At 33.4% G+C, this 19,374-nt stretch overlaps 1 protein-coding gene across 7 annotated transcripts in view; it reads right to left on the bottom strand.

Moving 5' to 3' along the window:
- Nucleotides 1-1,021: 1,021 nt before the first annotated feature.
- LOC149781801 (uncharacterized) overlaps nt 1,022-19,374 on the bottom strand; it is a 440,127-nt gene continuing 421,774 nt past the window's right edge. For all 7 annotated transcript variants that reach the window (XM_089935960.1, XM_089935961.1, XM_089935962.1 and 4 more), the window contains one exon: nt 1,022-19,275. In XM_089935960.1, coding sequence (XP_089792086.1) covers nt 18,322-19,275 — 954 coding nt within the window. In that variant the 3' untranslated portion in view covers nt 1,022-18,321. The remainder of the gene's footprint in view (nt 19,276-19,374) is intronic.

Here is a 19,374-nt window from a genome sequence, read left to right as displayed (position 1 = left end):
ATAAAAAAATTTAACTCAGGTGCAAGTGTAAATTATATATTTTCAGCTGTTTTTTTTCATTGTTTACATGTATATACATCATCGTTGTACAGACCGCTACTATAGTAACATGCCTACATGTATATACATCATCATTGTACAGACTGCTACTGTAGTAACATGCCTACATGAGATCTAAACAATCCAATTATTATTCTAATTTTAGAATCAATTTTTGGGATCTGTAAAAATATATTTTTTGTCAATAAATGTGTATGGTGAAGATGACATCAGTAGAAATGCTTAAATTCCATGTTTTTGATGAATGTAGTAAAACTGATCTGGAAAGACCACTGCTACTAGAGAACATCTGTCTTGCAAGACCAGGTTTACAATGCACAGGTTTTTTTTATTACATTGCATTATAACCTATTACAGAAGACCACCCATCCTGTGAGACTGAGTTTTTTTAATAAGAGGTGGCCTTTCAAGACAGGTTTTATTGTACTGTAATTTGTCATTCTAAAAAAAGTTCCTTTGAAACAGTTAAAATTAATATTTCCAAAAAAAATCTTGAAAACTCAATTCTTAATATGTTTCCTGTGACACATGCCCCAATCCGTTTGGCATAACTGAAAAACACCTGCAAGGAACAACTTCATAGTTAACAAATACCCAAAACTTTGTCAGACTTTGATTGGAAGAAAGGTAAATACAACTTTGCGTTGATCTCCTTGATAATGTAGGGTAAACTTCTATGTAAACCATGGCGATGGCTATAGCTAGTAAAAAATTCACTGCAAAAAGGTGAAACTCTTAGTTCATCTTGGTCTTTTTGATATGATGTCCAAATCTGATTTAAATTCATGAATGCCTTTAAAAGTTATCAAGCAGTATGATTTCTTATATCAGGATGATGGACAAACACAGGCAACACCATAAGCATAAAAAAGAGTGTTTGCTTTTATGTCTTTTTTCACAATGAGCAAGAGAAAGAGGGTTATATAGATGCATGTGGTTCAAAAAGAAAGAAAGAAGTATGTATTATCAACTTAGTTGACATTTTTATTGCATAACAAAAGCCATGTCCCAAATGCTTTGATTGGCAGTTGACAAAGTTGATACCACTATTCTAAGTACAGACAAAAGGGGGCACATATATTTCTATACAGGAAGCAGCTAGAGTTTAGAGTTGCCAACTGCTGCAACTGCTTTTAAAATGAAAAAATATCTTCCTCCAGTTTGGTTAAAGAACTTGACTGGAGATGTATTTGCTTGGTGAATTACTACTGATCACATAGCTCTTGTACATGAATGATATTGGCATAAACTGCCGTGATATATATATTTCACAAATTTCTAATGAACAACAATATATGCATATTCTGAAAGTCTAAGAAACTAGTAATAAGTTGTCATTTCATTTCATTTCTATAAATGGTGAAAAATTGTCCTCATCATCGTCTTGGCTGTTTAATACCTTAATGTTGATTTGAAAGAGTCCCAAGTTCACTCACACAAAATGTGCACCCAGCTAGGAACAGATTTGTCATTTGTGTAATCAGGGCTGTATGCTGTTTATTTTACACATTTTAAAGAGACTGAAGTAAACCATGATCTGATACCACACTATGTAACAATGGGCATCTCTATCATACATTTCTACTCAACACTGAAAGTAATAAAAAGTTACTCAGACTAAAAATGTACAAAATAAAACCTTTTTCATTTTTCAGAATATCTTTAAGCAAGATGTCAAGTTGGGTTGAATTTTCTTATCAATGTGCCATACCTGATCTATGCTACTTGCAGTCTTGTAAACAGTGAACTTGGAAAAATGAGATACAATGTTTCTGCAGTTGCTGCAAAGTTGTCCAGTGGCAAGTTTTCAGTAAATGCTTATATCAGGTTTATTGGTACATTAACACAACCATGGTCACATAGTGCCAGTAAAATGTAAAGTTCCAAAATATAAAGGTAAACATTGCACATAACATTTAAGATGATGAACCCCTCTAAATGGACATAAATATGTCATTCTACAAGATAAAAATTAAAGCTGTTTAAATTCTTTAAAAGGTATATAAAATGTAAGATAAAAGGTAAGATATATAATTAATTACTAGGTCACAATGTGTTATATGGACCCCATCTCTTTAAAAAGTCTTTGATTTTCTCTCTTGGTTTATCACTCAGAGTAATTACCTAATTGAGCAATATCTTACACGGTAGAAGTTGATACATTCTGCGAGACTGTGCTTCACTGCATGGTATATACTCTGGTTGAGATAATCACTGCATGGTATATACTCTGGTTGAGATAATCACTGCATAGTATATATTCTGGTTTAGATAATCACTGCATGGTATATATTCTGGTTGAAATAATCACTGCATAGTATATACTCTGGTTGAGATAATCACTGCATCGTATATACTCTGGTTGAGATAATCACTGCATGGTATATGCTCTGGTTGAGATAATCACTGCATGGTATATACTCTGGTTTAGATAATCACTGCATGGTATATATTCTGGTTGAGATAATCACTGCATGGTATATACTCTGGTTGAGATAATCACTGCATGGTATATGCTCTGGTTGAGATAATCACTGCATGGCATATACTCTGGTTGAGATAATTACTGCATGGTATATATTCTGGTTGAAATAATCACTGCATGGTATATACTCTGGCTGAGATAAGCAAAACAAACACAGAAATAGTGGCTGGTATTTGGGACTTAAATAAGACAATGGTGGATATCAATACTGTGAATGTAGCAAATCTGATACTCTAGACCTTAGTTCCCACATTGTCTTTCTCAAAGTTTGATTTCTCAAAAAAATTTCATTTTTTAGTGGCAATGAAATTTAAACAGAAAATTTTGCAGCTGACACTAAAAAAAATAGTTTTTATACCATCATGTTACCATGGAAACCAAATGGTGAAAGATTATCCTAATATTTGAGGATTTCTTAAATTATCTTTACTGAAAAGACTTTATCACACAACGTAAACATTAAAATGCACCAGATTATATACATGTTTTGTTCTGATTCTGCAGAAAGAATGCTTGATAATGTGTTTGGATATGTAAAGTCACTCAGATCATGTTGATGGACTGCATCCATGTTATACGAACTGATACAAAATTTAGGTTGTTCGTGCAAACTGATGTATTATTGGTCATGCCACCCACTAAGACAAACTCTGAAACTGGAAGTTATTCTCAGAACTGGTCACCATCATTTTGCTGTAACTTCTTTGTACTCCCAGTCATTTTGTTGTTGTTCTGATTATGGATACCATCTCATGCAGCAGGTATTATAGTGGGAAATACTAAACTGAAGGTCTCGACAATCTGTGTTCAAGCTAGAAATTTGGTTTTTATTTACAATAAAACTGCAGCCCATCCCCAGAGTAAGCTTCTGTTAAGTCTATGATACTCAGCCAAGTACTCTGAATCAAACATTTTCACAAGTGTCTGTATCAGTGTTACAAATTTTGAAAGAACAACTACATTTTTGACAATTTAATACACCTATATTGCAATATTTATATAATTTTACATATCCAATGAGTGGAACATTTTACATTCTAAATATGCTGAAATTGCATAAAAACATTTGGATGATGTTAAATTATCCATGATAAACAGAACTTGCTTTTGAAAGTCTGAAATTATCCAACTTTGTAAAACTTACCTTGTGAACCTTTCATTTCCACTGATGGTAAAAGGGTTGAATACAACAAATCCACTAAAAGTACGAAATTTATGTTCTCTAACCAAGCAGAGGAAAGTATTTGGAAGTGAAGGTTTTATAAAGTTTTGACTCAAAATTACAATACCATATAAAACAACTATAATAGCATAAGATAAAATATTTAGCAATAATCATGGCTGTCCATGGACATCACTGAAGAAAAAAAAAAGCAGCATACAAACGTTGACTTTTCAAACACATTAATTACAGTATAATAAGACATATGTCAGTATGAACTATTTTTTGTCAAAATTACTCACAGAGACAAGAAATCATCAAAATGTACCATAAACATTAATGGTCATTCCATATCCTGGAAATAAAAGGTACAATCTCCTACATTTTGCACTACATTTTTGCATCAGGAATTCATTATGAAAGGAAAGAAAAACAACTACCAGAAAACATGGAGTAAAATTGAATAAACAAGGAAATGTCATCATTCTTAACACATATTAAATTCCACATCTTCAGCTATCACAACATTACATTTTATACTCTACCATTATTTACATTATTCTAAGACAGTAGGTTTCAAACATAAGGTGAAAGCACCATCACAACATAATTTACATAGTCACTCACAAGGTATATTTTCCATGTGCATTTTTCTGTTTCTTCTACTGTTCTGGTGGCCTAGTGGTTAGAGCATCTGCCCCAGATGTGGGAAGTCATGGGTTCGAACCCCAGCTGAGTCATACCAAAGACTTACAAAAAATGGTACTAACAGCTGCCTCACTTGGCGCTCAGCAATAAGAGGTTAGTGTTAAGATTGGTCAGCCTGGTGTCAGGATAATATGACTGGGTGGGACATCATGCTACATGTCTGCAGCATGATGCCTCAGTGATAGACATCACTTTAAACTGCCACACTGCAGACACTGTAGCGATATGACTCGAACATTGTTAAAGCTAAGTTAAAAATCTAAATCACATACACACACACTCTGTTTCTTCTATTGTTAACATGGTATTAGTGCCAACTAGAATTTGTACAAAGAAAAGTTTTATTTCCAATATTCACCATCTTGGTGGCTATATTCACAATCTTATTGCCAATACTAACCATCCTTAGTTAATAGTCACAAAGCATGAGTTATTATCATGTATGTATTGGACTTCCATGCATGTATGTACTGGACTTCCATGTATGTATGTATTGGACTTCCATGTATATATGTATGTATTGGACTTCCATGTATGTATTCATTGAACTTCCATGTATGTATGTATTGGACTTCCATGTATGTATTTATTGGACTTCAATGTATGTATGTATTGGACTTCCATGTATATATGTATGTATTGGACTTCCATGTACATATGTATTGGACTTCCATGTATGTACTGGACTTCCATGTATGTATGTATTGGACTTCCATGTATGTATTTATTGGACTTCCATGTATGTATGTATTGGATTGGACTTCCATGTATATATGTATGCATTGGACTTCCATATATATATGTATGTATTGGACTTCCATGTATGTATGTATTGGACTTCCATGTATGTATGTATTGGACTTCCATGTATGTATTGAACTTCCATGTATGTATTGGACTTCATGTATGTATGTATTGAACTTCCATGTATGTATGTATTGGATTGGACTTCCATGATTGTATGTATTGGACTTCCATGTATGTATGTATTGGACTTCCATGTATGTATGTATTGGATTGGACTTCCATGTATGTGTGTATTGGACTTCCATGTATGTATGTATTGGACTTCCATGTATATGTGTATGTATTGGACTTCCATGTATGTATGTATTGGATGGACTTCCATGATTTGTCATATATACCATACATATCTTACAAAACCAATTTTTTAAACCAAAAATGAAATGCCTAAATTAGGAAGTAGGAGTTTCTGCAATGAATATGATACATTGTAACAGATGTGAAATTTCTTAGGGACTTCAGTAGATGGTACTATGTAGCCAGACTAGCACCCTGCATCAAGGAGTCCATTAATCAGTCTGTCCAATTTCATATGTATAGAGGTAGTCCATTAATCAGTCTGCCCAATTTCACATGTATAGAGATATTCCATTTCATATGTATAGAGGTATTCCCAACAAGCAGTGTGGTCAGTTTCATATGTATAGAGGTATTCCCAACAATCAATGTGGTCAATTTCATATGTATAGAGGTATTCCCAACAAGCAGTGTGGTCAGTTTGTGAAAGAGGAATGACCTATTCCTTATTCATATCATCTATGCTTTCATCTAAGGGTTTTACTAATGCACAGTCAGAACAGGGATAAGCAAGTTTGACAGAAACAGCAGACCACTCTAACCCTATCACTTCAATGGGTCTGTTCCAAAGTCATTGCTGAGCTATACTCTGTCATCTGGCCCAGAACATGGGCAGCTGAATTCATTTCTAGCCACATTTTAAGACATAAAAAAGGACAGTATCAAACTGTATGCATGTTGGTAATTTCAGAGCTAAATAATGGCTTGAAAACTTAAATAAAAGACCAAATTTGGATGTATAGTGGAGTTAATTTTCCAAGGTTAGATGAAATGGGGCTAGAAAGCAAAGGTATGTTGGATTGATTGCCTCTGAATGGACAATGGTTCATGCATTTTCTGGGTATGAATGTAAATATGTTTTGTTTCTCTGTATTTCTTTGTATGTAATGTAAATATGTAGTCATTGGTACATGTTTGCCACTGTATGAGTGAAAGCAATAAAAATAATTAGAATTTCATGAAATTAATTAATTTTCCAAAAAAATAATTCATCAAGGCTTGAACTCTTCAATATTTAAAATGATGTAATATCTTAAGTGCTCACATTTACACATACATTTACAACCAAATGGTTTCCCTTTCGATTGAGGATTTAAACTTGGTTTGTCTGTTTTTTTAGTAGTCAGACAGCTCATGCATCTTGAAACACTGCACTCTATCTCCCTTCACTTGCAAAATGACTTCAAATATAGTTGTGAAGTTTCACATAAGATTGCAAATATTCACATCAAGATTACTGCTTTCATCTCAAGCTTGTACTAACAGACTTATGTTAAAAGGCATGTAGTCCATTCTATCCAAGAACATGATGCGTATTATTTAAAAAAACCATATCCAGTCCTTAAAAAAAAATATACCATCAGATTGGGTTCATTCACAATTTTTAAAAGAGCAAATTCATTTTAAGCTCTGACAGAATTTATAAATTCATCCATTAAAACTTCAGTCACAAAAGGCTCAAGTGGGCTGTCACCTGTCTTCTGAGATAGCTCACCTGTCATCTGTATAAATAGTCACATGCATGAGCAGTTTCACAATAAATCAATTTCTTAAAAATGTCTTCCAATCCTGTCAGTTCCATATGTTTATAAATCAACTGTTTCAAGATTTCTCTACATTTTATATCATCATCTATATTTTATAGATGGAAAGATTTATTAAAGAATCATAGAAAAGCTTTGAAAATATATTGCACATTTAGTTGATTTTATAGCAAAATTTAGAAATACATGAATTGACCTAAAACAGACCATTTCTGTCAAAACACTTTTTGTGCATGCTGGTAAAATGTCATGTTTTGAAATACAGTTGATTGAATGTTTATTAATTATTAGTAATGGTATCATTTATTGTATATGTGAAAGGCCTTTGAGCTGGGGCTCATTCAGCCACATTGCGTAGAATTCTGTTAAGCAGCCTTTTATTAAAGTTATTAAAAGTTTGTCTGTTTTAGTAAGAGCAACAAAATTTGAACGATTGGTATCATTTGCACAAACTTGGATGCTCTTTATTTTCTATCTCTTTTGACTAAATTCTGCTAAGTGGTTTTGAGAAGTCATTAAAAATTTCCTAGTTTAAGTAATAGCGGTCATATCTAATTCAATATCAAACTTTAAACTCCCTGCAAGTTTTGTCAAAATCTGCAGAGCAGTTTCTGAGAAAAAGATGAAGTTTATTTTCCCTTTTTTTAGTATTGTTAACCAAATGTGATGGCAAATTAACATCATTTGTTCGAATATGAAAGCCAGTTATGACTGAATGCTTTCTGTCAAATTCTGTTTAGCTGTTTTTGAGAAACTGTTTAAAGATACTTCTTTTTTTAGTGATGGTGGCCATATTTGATGGCAAATTAACACGAATTAAACAAATCTGAAAGACATATTGTTCAGCAGTTTTTGAAAAGAAGCTGTTTAAAGGTATATTACCTTTGTTTTACTTTGTAGCCAAATTTTGATGCAAAATTGTCCTCTTTTTGTACAAATCTGAAAGCCCACATCTTAAATACAAGACTTCCATACTCTTTGGTCATGGTAGAATATACTAAACTCATGTCATTTTTGTAAAAACCATTTTTCTTTTTTTCAGCCTTTGTGACCTTGTTGTTTTATTTACTGATACCAAAATTTGATAGGCAATTTACCTGTCGAAATGCAAAAATGCAAGCCATCTACAAAGTTTGGTCATGTTTGCGATATAAATGAAATATGGAACTGACAGATGGAGCGAAAAAATCATTAACTGGATAGTATACATATTAAATAATGAATTACAACATTAATCAAAATCAGTTTCTCAAGAACTGAAATAGACATGACAACCTCTTTAAAATCAGTTTCAAATACCCGCTGCTATTTGGGGTTACCAGAATGTTGCTGACAATAAACTAAAAATTGTAATTAAATGCATGATTACAGTACATAACTATCAATGTCACCTTTACATACATATCACACTGAAAAGCACAAGTTTTAATGGTAACTAATTTTAATTTTTCAACTGATCATTCTTCTGGAATCATCCAGCATCCAATTTAATTATGTTCTAGTAAAACTCCCTTCTCCCTTCATTTCTCACTCGGTGAAAAAGGGACAACAAAGTCAGCAAGACATACAACAGATAATAATAAATTGAGGAACCACAAACACTTGCCTGAACACTACCTGTCCTAATGTGATTAGGTAACAACTCACACACGACTAGTGACTAGACTGGCATTTGGCATGTAAGAGTACAAAAATTTCTTAAGTGTCAACAAAGTCTTATAATGAGGCTCACCCAACCGCATCCAATAATTTTTCCTTGTTAATAAACATTTGACTAAACTGAGCACTGAGCTCAATGAATTCCCTGATGATTCTTATGCTTGGGACCAAATCATAAAAATAAAATAAAATTATAAAGGGGCTACAACTCTGTCAAATGTTAACAAACAAAGGCAAAAATCAAATTTCTTCCAAGTTAATTTTCATATGTACCTCCAGACATGTGTAAAATCCAGTGTTCCACAAAAGCAATTGACAGGGAACACAATTTGCACTGTACATGATACAATTACATACCTATATAAAGATGGATGGTAAGTCAAGAGTGGCTCCTCCAAAGAATGCCTTAAGACTACTGATGTATCTGTTCATGCAGTGTCGATATCATAGTCCAATAAATCGGCTCCAAACTCATACTTTCTTGGAACCCAAACCATCCATCAGTACATGTTTGGCAGCTGACTTCTGGGACTACTGGTAACCATGAGTTGAGTCAGGGACCTACAACTATGTGCCATATATTTATTTATAAATTAATACGATAGCGAGGATTTTGTTTTTATGTTCACACAATGTCAGCGATATATTTCTATATCTATATATCTGTTAATGTCTTGATTTCCAGAATAAGTCTGGTGTGCAAACTATTCTGAATTGTCATTGAGGAACAATTGCATGGGTTTTGAAACAGTCATGGCTAAATCAAAAGATCTGAGAATACCCATTACAAGAAATCACTGTGAAAAATTACCCATGTGGGGAACAAAAATGCTGCCATTGGAATTACCTTGTAATGCTGGATATATGGTGGCAAAATAATATTTGCCAAGGCAAGTATGGAAACACTGCCTCCCCCCCCCCCCAATTAACGGAAGCAAAAAGCATGATTTGAGGAACTCATCAGCTTTTGTGACTGATAAAGCAGAACATTTTACATTCATGCTTAGAACTCAAATAGCTGTATTATAGGAGCTAAGAAGAGATTTATTGGACTGTCAATGGACATTGGAATCGTGTGACTTTTTCTGATAATTTACGAAGATGACCATATTTATTTATAGAGACAGAAGTTTCAAAAATGGTTACCCCATGTACCTGTCCTGCTCTACAGGTTAAGGTGAGGTTGATGATTGCACAAAGTGGAATGGTATGGGTTATTCATGAAAATATTACACATCCCTGATTCCAAGTTGTACCCTTATGTAGCCAATCATGTTTTTTAAGAAGACTATGGTCACATACATCGTGCTTGGATCGCTGAAAATTACAAGATACTCATGTACAAATTTGATCCAATTGCAAACTGCAAGACCCAGATCTGTCACTGGATAATGTGCTGACAGATCAGGTTCTTTGCTGCTTGTTTGGAAAAATCAGTACAACTAACAACACAGACACTGATCTACCATCACATACAATAACAGATCAGAGTCTCTGCTGTTTGCAAGTGGACCTGATTTATTTGCAAGTGTATGTGGTTTGTACATTAGAATCAATAAATCCATGCAATGACATGGGCTGCACAATGCTCAGATTAAATATTATTGAACACTTTGGGTTACTTTTAAAGACTACGTTCAGAAAAAGAACTAAGCACATCAACAATATCCCACGTTTTGTTCCAAGTTGGCTGAAAGAACTTGTTTGATATAGCAAAGGGATACATCAAGGCCCTCATGCAGAAACACCTTTAGATGCCATATCAAACGAGTTCTTTCCCCCAGCTAAGTATAAAATATGAATGTAGGTTTTGTATTTATTACATACCTCCTTTATTATGCTTTCTAAATATTTTTTGCTTTAAAGTATGAATGAAATTCAAAATGAAATGGGATTTATACAAATTAGATTCACTGTGTCTAAATATATCTACACATGGACATCAATTAAGCATGAAAGTAGTTCAAATCTGGGTGTTAGATACAGAAATATGGTCAGAACAGCTGTAACGAACACTTGCTCAAGCACGAAAGATTAAATGAGCATGTAATAAGGAATAATATCTCAGAAACTTGTATTCTTCCATCCCAAAATGCATTTTGAAAAAGATTCGTGCAAAAGGATACTTAACCAAGTCTCGTTAGAAAGTAATCAAATTAAATCTGTTGCAATATGCCCATTATGCTAAAATATTGCTGACATTGATAAATATATGGCACCACAGTGTTGTTCTGAAACATATCACACCATAATACATTTTATTTACCGCATATACTTGCATTCAAGCCAGGTCCAAGTGCAAACTGCACAGCAGCTGTTGCATAATGTACTGGGAGATCTGGGTCTGTGCAGTTTATCAGTAGCAATAAGTGGAACAAACAACACAGACCTTGAGCTGGCTGCATGTTTTACGATGACAGATCAAGACCTATGTTTTTTGCAGTTGGACTTGCACAGTAGTATAAATTGTCTATTTTGTTACACTAATTGCAATGAAGACAAAGTTATAACCTGTATATTCAAGGACAAGTAAAATAAACACACACACATACACAAGCACACACACACATACACACACAAAACATGTAAACTCCAAATTTGTTAAATATGTAGTGTTTTTGTCAGTAACATGTTTGCTAGTCCAACATTTAAAATGGTACTCAAACTCTGATGACGCTTCACATGCTATAATTTATCTGAATAAGAAAAACTCAAACATAACCAAAATTACAATTTAAGCAATGTAAATATTAAACAAATCATTAGCCATACTGAAAATAAATATAGATTTCATCAGCACACCAGTAAATATGCATACAAAATTTAAATATAATCTCCATGTCTGTATAAAGAGTTTCTGCACTGTTGGGCAGAGACACTTGGCATTTTAATGAATTTCCAGTTGTCTACCAATTTTGGCAAAATATTAAAACTTTATAACAAATATTATAAACGCACATATGTGTTCATTTGGTACTGTTTCAGTAAAGTACAACCCAATGTGAAATATCTGAATGAAATAACACCTTCACTTCCAAATACAGTCTACACTTGTTTACAATGGTAGCATTTGTCCACAGACAAAATCTAGCCTAATAATGAGATTAGCAGTACAGGGGGTTTTAATCTCAGCCATCGTTAAGAGCAAGGATAGACAAAGAAAAATGGAGATCTAATCTGGTAAGAAGTAATTGCAGATGGATAGACACACAATGGATACAGGGTCTTACCATAGGTGCCTTTCATTCCTACAGGTAGGTGAGCTAAAATTTAGTTAAACTGTATCACTGATAAATACAAAAATGTCAAATTTAAATCTTGTGTAATTTAATAAATTCCCATCAGTTTAAGAGACATTAGTGTGAAGCTCATTTCAGATTTTTACATTGTTTGAGCTTGAATTGAAGAAAAGTCATCAGATTTCTTTTTGAAAGAATACATTTTTCTTCACTGCATAAGAAATCCAAATCTGAAATACATAATTCTTTTCTCTTCATCACTGCCACCTTCTCACCAACATGTAATCTAAATGACTGGTCTCAAGTTATGTAAATATTGTTGGTTTTCTTACTTCGTTGGTTTTGTAAATAAAACCACATTTTATCTACCAGCCTATCATATTGGTGCTTCAGGACCTGGACTATCCATATCCAGTTCTCGGACACACTGACAACTGACATGTTCCTCATTTATAAGGAATTCCATCCATGTAAGATTTACCTCCCTTGATAACTCTTGCTACAAATGAGACACATCATTCTTCTGAAATAATAAAATGCTCAAACTTCAAGGTCAAGCAATAAAAACACTTCTTACATACAACCAGTCAGAGTGATAGATATGCAGGTCCATAATGGACATACCGGGTCTGCCGCTATAATTGGCAAATCTAAAAATGAAAGCTACGAGAAAAACAATTTAGGACAAAAATTAAAAAGCAACATATTGTTGAAATGAGTTGACTGAATTCAAAGATTTTTGGATGGCACTTCTGATAAATTCTAATTGTTTTCATATATTAAATGACTTTTCGGTTTTACACTGTTAAAATGTAGAGGATACACCAAGGCAATTAAACTTAAGAGGGATTATTCCAGCAACAGAAGAGGTAATAAATCTCTGGCATGAACAAATGGCATAAAAATGGTACTTTTGTCCAATTTTTAGGCTGGCAGAAGGCAGTGTGATACAGGAATTAAGTAGTTTGGAGATCTGTTATGGACAAGTTACTGGCTGTAAACACGGGTGCCTGTATATCATGCAGCATTCTAACAAGTGTAGACTGTATATATATATATATATAATTGTTACAAAAATGCAAAAATAATAAAACACATATAGCACTTAGCTGCAAAGATGCATGTCCCCATGGACAAGTTACAATGAAGAAAACCAATATATAACTATATCACAATTACTTTACAGATTATACATAAAGTTTAGCCACCCAGCTGAGTGAAGTAACAAACAATTAGAGCATTTTAACAATACAAATTTATAAGAAAACTTCACAATCTCAAAGCTACTGACACCATGCAATGAATGCCATTTCATTTTTTCTAACATTTGCTTACAATCAATAAGAAATAACATTTCTTTTCAAAACGTTTTTTTTTCCGTAGACATCTCTCCTCTTATACAAAGGTTAATCACAATAACATTGATGTATATCATATTATTTTATTATTTTCTAAAAGGGAGATAACTGAACCTTAAACATTTTTAAAAAATGTATGAATTCTGTACGAGATGAATAAATGCACATGCACATATATCAAACATTGAAAACTTTCATTTGAGCAAATGCATTTTTCAACAAGTAATTAATATTAACCAAAAACACTGTACAGCATATATTTTTGTATTTACACCGAGATACATGATGAGTGTTTTGCTGAACAACAATATCTCACATGATGCAACCTAGAAACTTTTCAAATACATTAACTCAATCTAAAAAACAAATTGATGATAGATTGCACCACTGCTGCAAGATAAGTAAAACCAATGTCTCACTATCGACTTTAGTTTTGGTCACTCCACTATGATATTTTCTTTTTAGTGTTTTCTAATAATAAAAGAAAACCACATGTCAATATGGCCATCTTTTCCTGCTAAGTAGTGACCACAAGATTTTCAAGATGGACACTGGTGGCATCACTGGATGTTTTAAGATCAACACTATGTTCACTTAGGCTAACTTGACACCATAAGATGTTTTTCAGTGAAAATCCCATGTCATTATAACCATCCATTCAGAAGCAGTGGCAATGATATTTTCAAAATGGCCAACATGGCTGCCATATTGGATATCCATTGGTTACCATTTAGATTTAGGACCAGTTATATCTTATAGTGAAAAAAAACAAACACCCAATGTTGATACAATCATTTGTGAAGGAGAATGAAGGAGGAATAACAATATAGATATTTCAGCAATATTTTTAAGATGCCAGCATATCAGATCAGCACACTTTTAACTTAATAGAACCAGTTTTACATCAAAAGAAGTCTTTTGGTGAAGACTCCATGTTCATATGACCATCCACTTAGAAGGAGTTGCAATAACAAGATTTTTTCAAGATGGTTGCCATATTGTATGTTTAGAGGCACAATTTTTATTTAGGACCAAGAAGACCCTGGCATGAATTATGTTTCATGGCAATCCCAAAATATCAAACTTGTACTAATGGACAGATGATGGACTAAAGGCCATTACCTAAGCTAGTCTGGTCCAGAATTAGTAGAGCTAAAAGGAGTAAGATACAATGCATCAAATCCAGTAACCAGTCAACTTACTGATATATCAATGGTGACATTTTGTACGTTGGATTTTTGTCTGCTATTTGATCAAATCATTAACAAATGTTTTCCTGTGTAAATATATGCAAATAAGCATTTGTTAAAAATAGGTAATAAATATTTTACTACAAGTTTCTGTATTATATAAAAAAACAAATTGAAATGCCGAATTAGTGGAGTGACCTGAACTTTCAAAAGAAGGTGAGTAAAAGCAACTTCAAAGTTACAATGAACAGTAGCTCATTAGAAAAAAAATGAGATTTTTAAAAAAATATAATAATCCCATGAAAATGAAAGTCAGTACCCCCAGATAACTTATTGTATGGTGGTATGTTTTGCAATCTGCTGTGATGCTGCCCAAAAAAGTGCATACTAAATTTAAGCAGGTCACAGATTTATGGAGGTTGTTACATATAAAATGAACCAATCTGACAGGATTTATTTGACCTCATCTGAGATCTCTACCCACCATCTGGCACATAACTCTAATATGATGCTCCAGAGAAGCAGATTAAGTCATCAGGAATAATGGCATCGATGAGGCATGGTGAATTGAATATAAGTTTTATTATCATCAATCCAAACGTTTTTAAAATATTAAAAACTCCTGGCAAAATGATCACAATGATGCAAAACAAAACACAATACATTACAATACATTAATCCTACTGACTGCAGAGAGTACACATTTACAGTTATGAAATACAGGATTTAATTTAAAAAAAAAAATTAAAAAACTGACCAATGTTTTGAGTGTTCATATGAATTCCTCATTATTGAAACAACTCATGTACTTTGGTGTTACCCAAATAACGTACACTCATGTAAACAGTGACCTGCCAACAAAGAATGTTCTGGCAGTTTAAAATCACACAAATATCTAAAATTACTAAACTCCAAATTTAATTAAAAATTATTTCAACCAATCAAATGGTTGCACTTGTCTACTCTGTAATATTTCCAAGTTTGGAGTAAGATTTGTTGCTAAAGTATTATGATCAGAGTGTATTACGTATTATATAAAAGTAGATTTGGGTTAACACTGGAGGATGTACAATGTTATAATGTACAAAACAAAAGCCTGTACCAAATATACTAGCTTACAAGTAGATTCCAACTGCAAACAACCTAGAACCTGATGAGCTATTGCATAATGCACTGGCAGATCAGGGTCTAAACTGTTCATTCTACTGATTATTGCTAACAATCTGCATTGACATAGATCTGACAGTACATTATGTAAGAGCAGATCTGGGTCTGTGCAAGTTTGCTGCTGAATGTTATCTATAAGCAAGTCTATATGGTAATTTTTAAAAATTACTTTCATATCTAAAATTATCCCCACAAGAGCACAAAACATTGTTTTGTGAAGATGAAATCATTGCAAGGAAACCAAATATGTTTTATTGTTGTTGATCGAGCGTGACCTAATTTGAGCCAATCAGAATTTAAAATATTTTTTATGAATATAATTAAAGTAAATATGGCTGACTATAAATTAACATTTGTTTTACATATTAATAAGAACATTTGTTTTACTTATTAATAAGGATGTGGTTGAGCTTACTAAGAATTGTTCTTGAAAAAAGTAAAATTGAAGATGTGACTCCTGGATGGATAATGTATTGTGGACACCTGACCATTTTTAAAATTTCTTTGGTCTGTAAACAGAATAATAGTATTTTTTCATATAAATGAAGAAAAAAAAGTCCACAATTACTTGTATGCAGTCACAATGCAAAACTATTCTAAGTAATCCAGATTACAAACTGATACAACATGCATTTTTTTGATAAAATGTAAATTTTATCTACAATTAACTATATGGCACCATTTTATTGGAAACAAATAACCAATGTAAAGTTTCCTGTATTTCAGATACAGTTATTCCCCCCCCCCCAAAAAAAACACAAATTCAAAACTTGTTTGCATACTGATATGTCATATTACAAAATTATTACCAGTGACAACCATGCTGACCTGCTCATCAATAATATATCATATTATCTAGAGTTGCCATTTTCATTCCATTACAAAGTCAAGCAGAATTCATATTGTGAATAACAATTTTATATGAAATAATCTTGAGTTGAGTGGTTCTCCGATCATCTATCTAACAATAAATGTCTTCACTGATCTATTCAATTTTAACAACTGAATTTAAAAAACGTCAGGTCAACAAATTAAAATACTGAATTGCCCTATATGATGAAGACTGTTCAAAATTACACTAAAAATAATAACATCATTATGTAGGAGAAAAGAGAATATATTGCTACTGTACAGCTATGACAAGAACATGTATTGGATAAAAGTGCTGACTGGTGGGAACTAATCAAGTTTGAAGTTATATATATATATATATATATATATGAGTATCTATCTGACCAAGATACCACACTGCCAATATGATTCAAATGAATGACACAGTCTCAAGTTAAACAGGGGCCTTAACTCAACTGAATGTTGCAGAAAATGGTGAAACTTGAACGTGAGTTGGGCCCTAAACATGGTTTCAATTCATACGTCTTTCAAAATACAGACAGAAGAACAATAAGAAACCTTTTATGCTTAGTCTTTATAGTGTTGGAAGAAATGGAAAAGAAAAATAAAACATACTGTGCAGATGGCAACACTCATTAATTGATACATTAATGTTTAATTTTATTAAGCATTTCTCTGATTTCACTGGTCAATAAGAGGCTTACAATATGTTGAATTCTATTAAGCATTTCTCTGATTTCACTGGTCAATAAGAGGCTTACAATATGTTGAATTTTATTAAGCATTTCTCTGATTTCACTGGTCGATAAGAGGCTTACAATATGCTGTAAACCACTGACAAGAATTTTGACTGATTAACATCTCAACAGTAATCAAAGGAGAAAGATTAAAACAGTAGGTGTCTCATTTGAAAGTATAGAAAATGGCTGTCTAGCACAATACAACTGAGCCAGCCTCAAGAGCCTTACTGCTGGGATTTAACAGCTTTGCTATAAAGTCTATGCATTTGACTTTAGGTCTTTAGTCTCTGCTATCAGTTACATTAGCAAGGTATTTGTAGACCTAAACAGACCTCAGCAAACATTGCAGCCAATAGGAACACTTATCAACAAATGTCCATCCCAGTGGACCCAGCATCAGGCCATAATGGTACCAACATGTGAATCACTACAGGCCATCATCTCTGTACTGGTTGATTGTCAGGGATAAGTAACTCTGACATCTAAGTATGTTTTAAAACACAATATCTGAAAGTTTTCATACTGTTCTAACTTAGTCATTCTTTTGGGCAATTTTCAATATATATTAATTCCACAAATGTTCAGCAGTGTTGTTACAATATGTCTGCAAATTATCTTTTGAAAATCTTAAAGTTTATATAAGGTAATATGATTGGCATGATTAAAAACAGCATACCATCTGGTTGGTTTTGGCTACCAAATAACAAGACATCTTTTGTGTGGAAAATTCCACATTTCATTTGTGCAATTACGTTCTAATGAACTGCTACACTTACTAAATTCCCACATAGAAATACACCCATATATGGTATTTGACACCAAGACCTAACATGTACAAATCATCTGAATGATACTGTGGTATGAATTAAAGGTATGAACAAAAAGTTTTAAAATAAATCCTAGGTAGCACCCCCACTTCCCCAAAATCAAGAAAAATGTACAGGTCTACATAATTTATAGTTGGATATGAAACTTTTACAGGTTGCATACAAAATTAATGCAATAATACACAAATTTATAATAATGAAACTTGGTACAACCTAAATTTTGATTAGCCTATATTCTAGATGAAGCACCTGTGCCTGAACCGGCTGGGCCAAATCCTGGCATTTGTTGAGAAGCATAATTTTTTATGTGTTGTAGACTAAGTAGGCTATTTGCCAGCATATTTTCTGGCCTCGTTGTCATGGAAACATTGAGATTTCTTTCTGTGGGTTCAGATCGCTTGAACCCAAGAGGATCATAAGGAAAATACCTTGGAGGCGCAATTGATGATATCTGTGGCAGAGATGTGGTGAAACTATTTGAGCCCAACCCACCACCATAAGGATAGTTGACATTATTTGAACCAGTCGCGCTTCCAAACTGTGGTATAGGCATGAAGGCTGATGATGGTTTTCCAGGAGGGCATGGGGTACAGGCACCATCGTTAAGATGTGGGAAATCAGTCTCGTTGGAATGCTCCAAAGGTTCTTGCTTGATTTGCCGTGATGGGAACTTTGGTGTGCTATTATTATCTTGGGCATGTTTCGTCATGTGTCGAGCAAGATATGTTTCTTGTGTATAAGATTTGCCACATATCTTACAGATGTGCGTCTTGAGATGTTTAGTGTCAGAATGCTTTGGAATATGTTCTCTAAGACTTTGCTCATCAGCATAGCACTTGTAGCATGAATTACATCGATATGGCTTGTCTGTCATGTGAGACCGCGAATGTGACTGCAAATTTGAAAGCTGCGAGAAAGCCTTTCCGCAACTGGGATGTGAACATTTGTAGGGTTTCTCCCCAGTGTGCGTTCTAATGTGTTGCTGCAGATGTGACAATTGTGTGAATTTTCTCTCGCAGATCTCGCATTTGTATGGTTTGATGCCTGCATGGATCCGAGCATGCTGCGACAAGTACGATGAATTGGCGAAACATTTCTGGCACTGGGGGCAGTGGTATGGCTTTGGATCTTGTTTATGTATTTGCTGACTATGAATAAGCATGTCTGATTTGGTATGAAATATCTGCAACAAAAAAGAAAAGCATGTCAGATATAGTATGAGAAGTTTAATATGAGAAAAACAAGAGGCCCAAGTGAGATTGATATTTCTCACAATTTGTAA

This window comes from Sinohyriopsis cumingii, chromosome 15 (assembly GCF_028554795.1).
Source record: "Sinohyriopsis cumingii isolate HCF-2022 chromosome 15, ASM2855479v2, whole genome shotgun sequence".
NCBI classification, from domain to species: domain Eukaryota; kingdom Metazoa; phylum Mollusca; class Bivalvia; order Unionida; family Unionidae; genus Sinohyriopsis; species Sinohyriopsis cumingii.
Note: the sequence above shows the minus strand (reverse complement) of the source record. Positions and strands in the feature narration are given on the sequence as shown.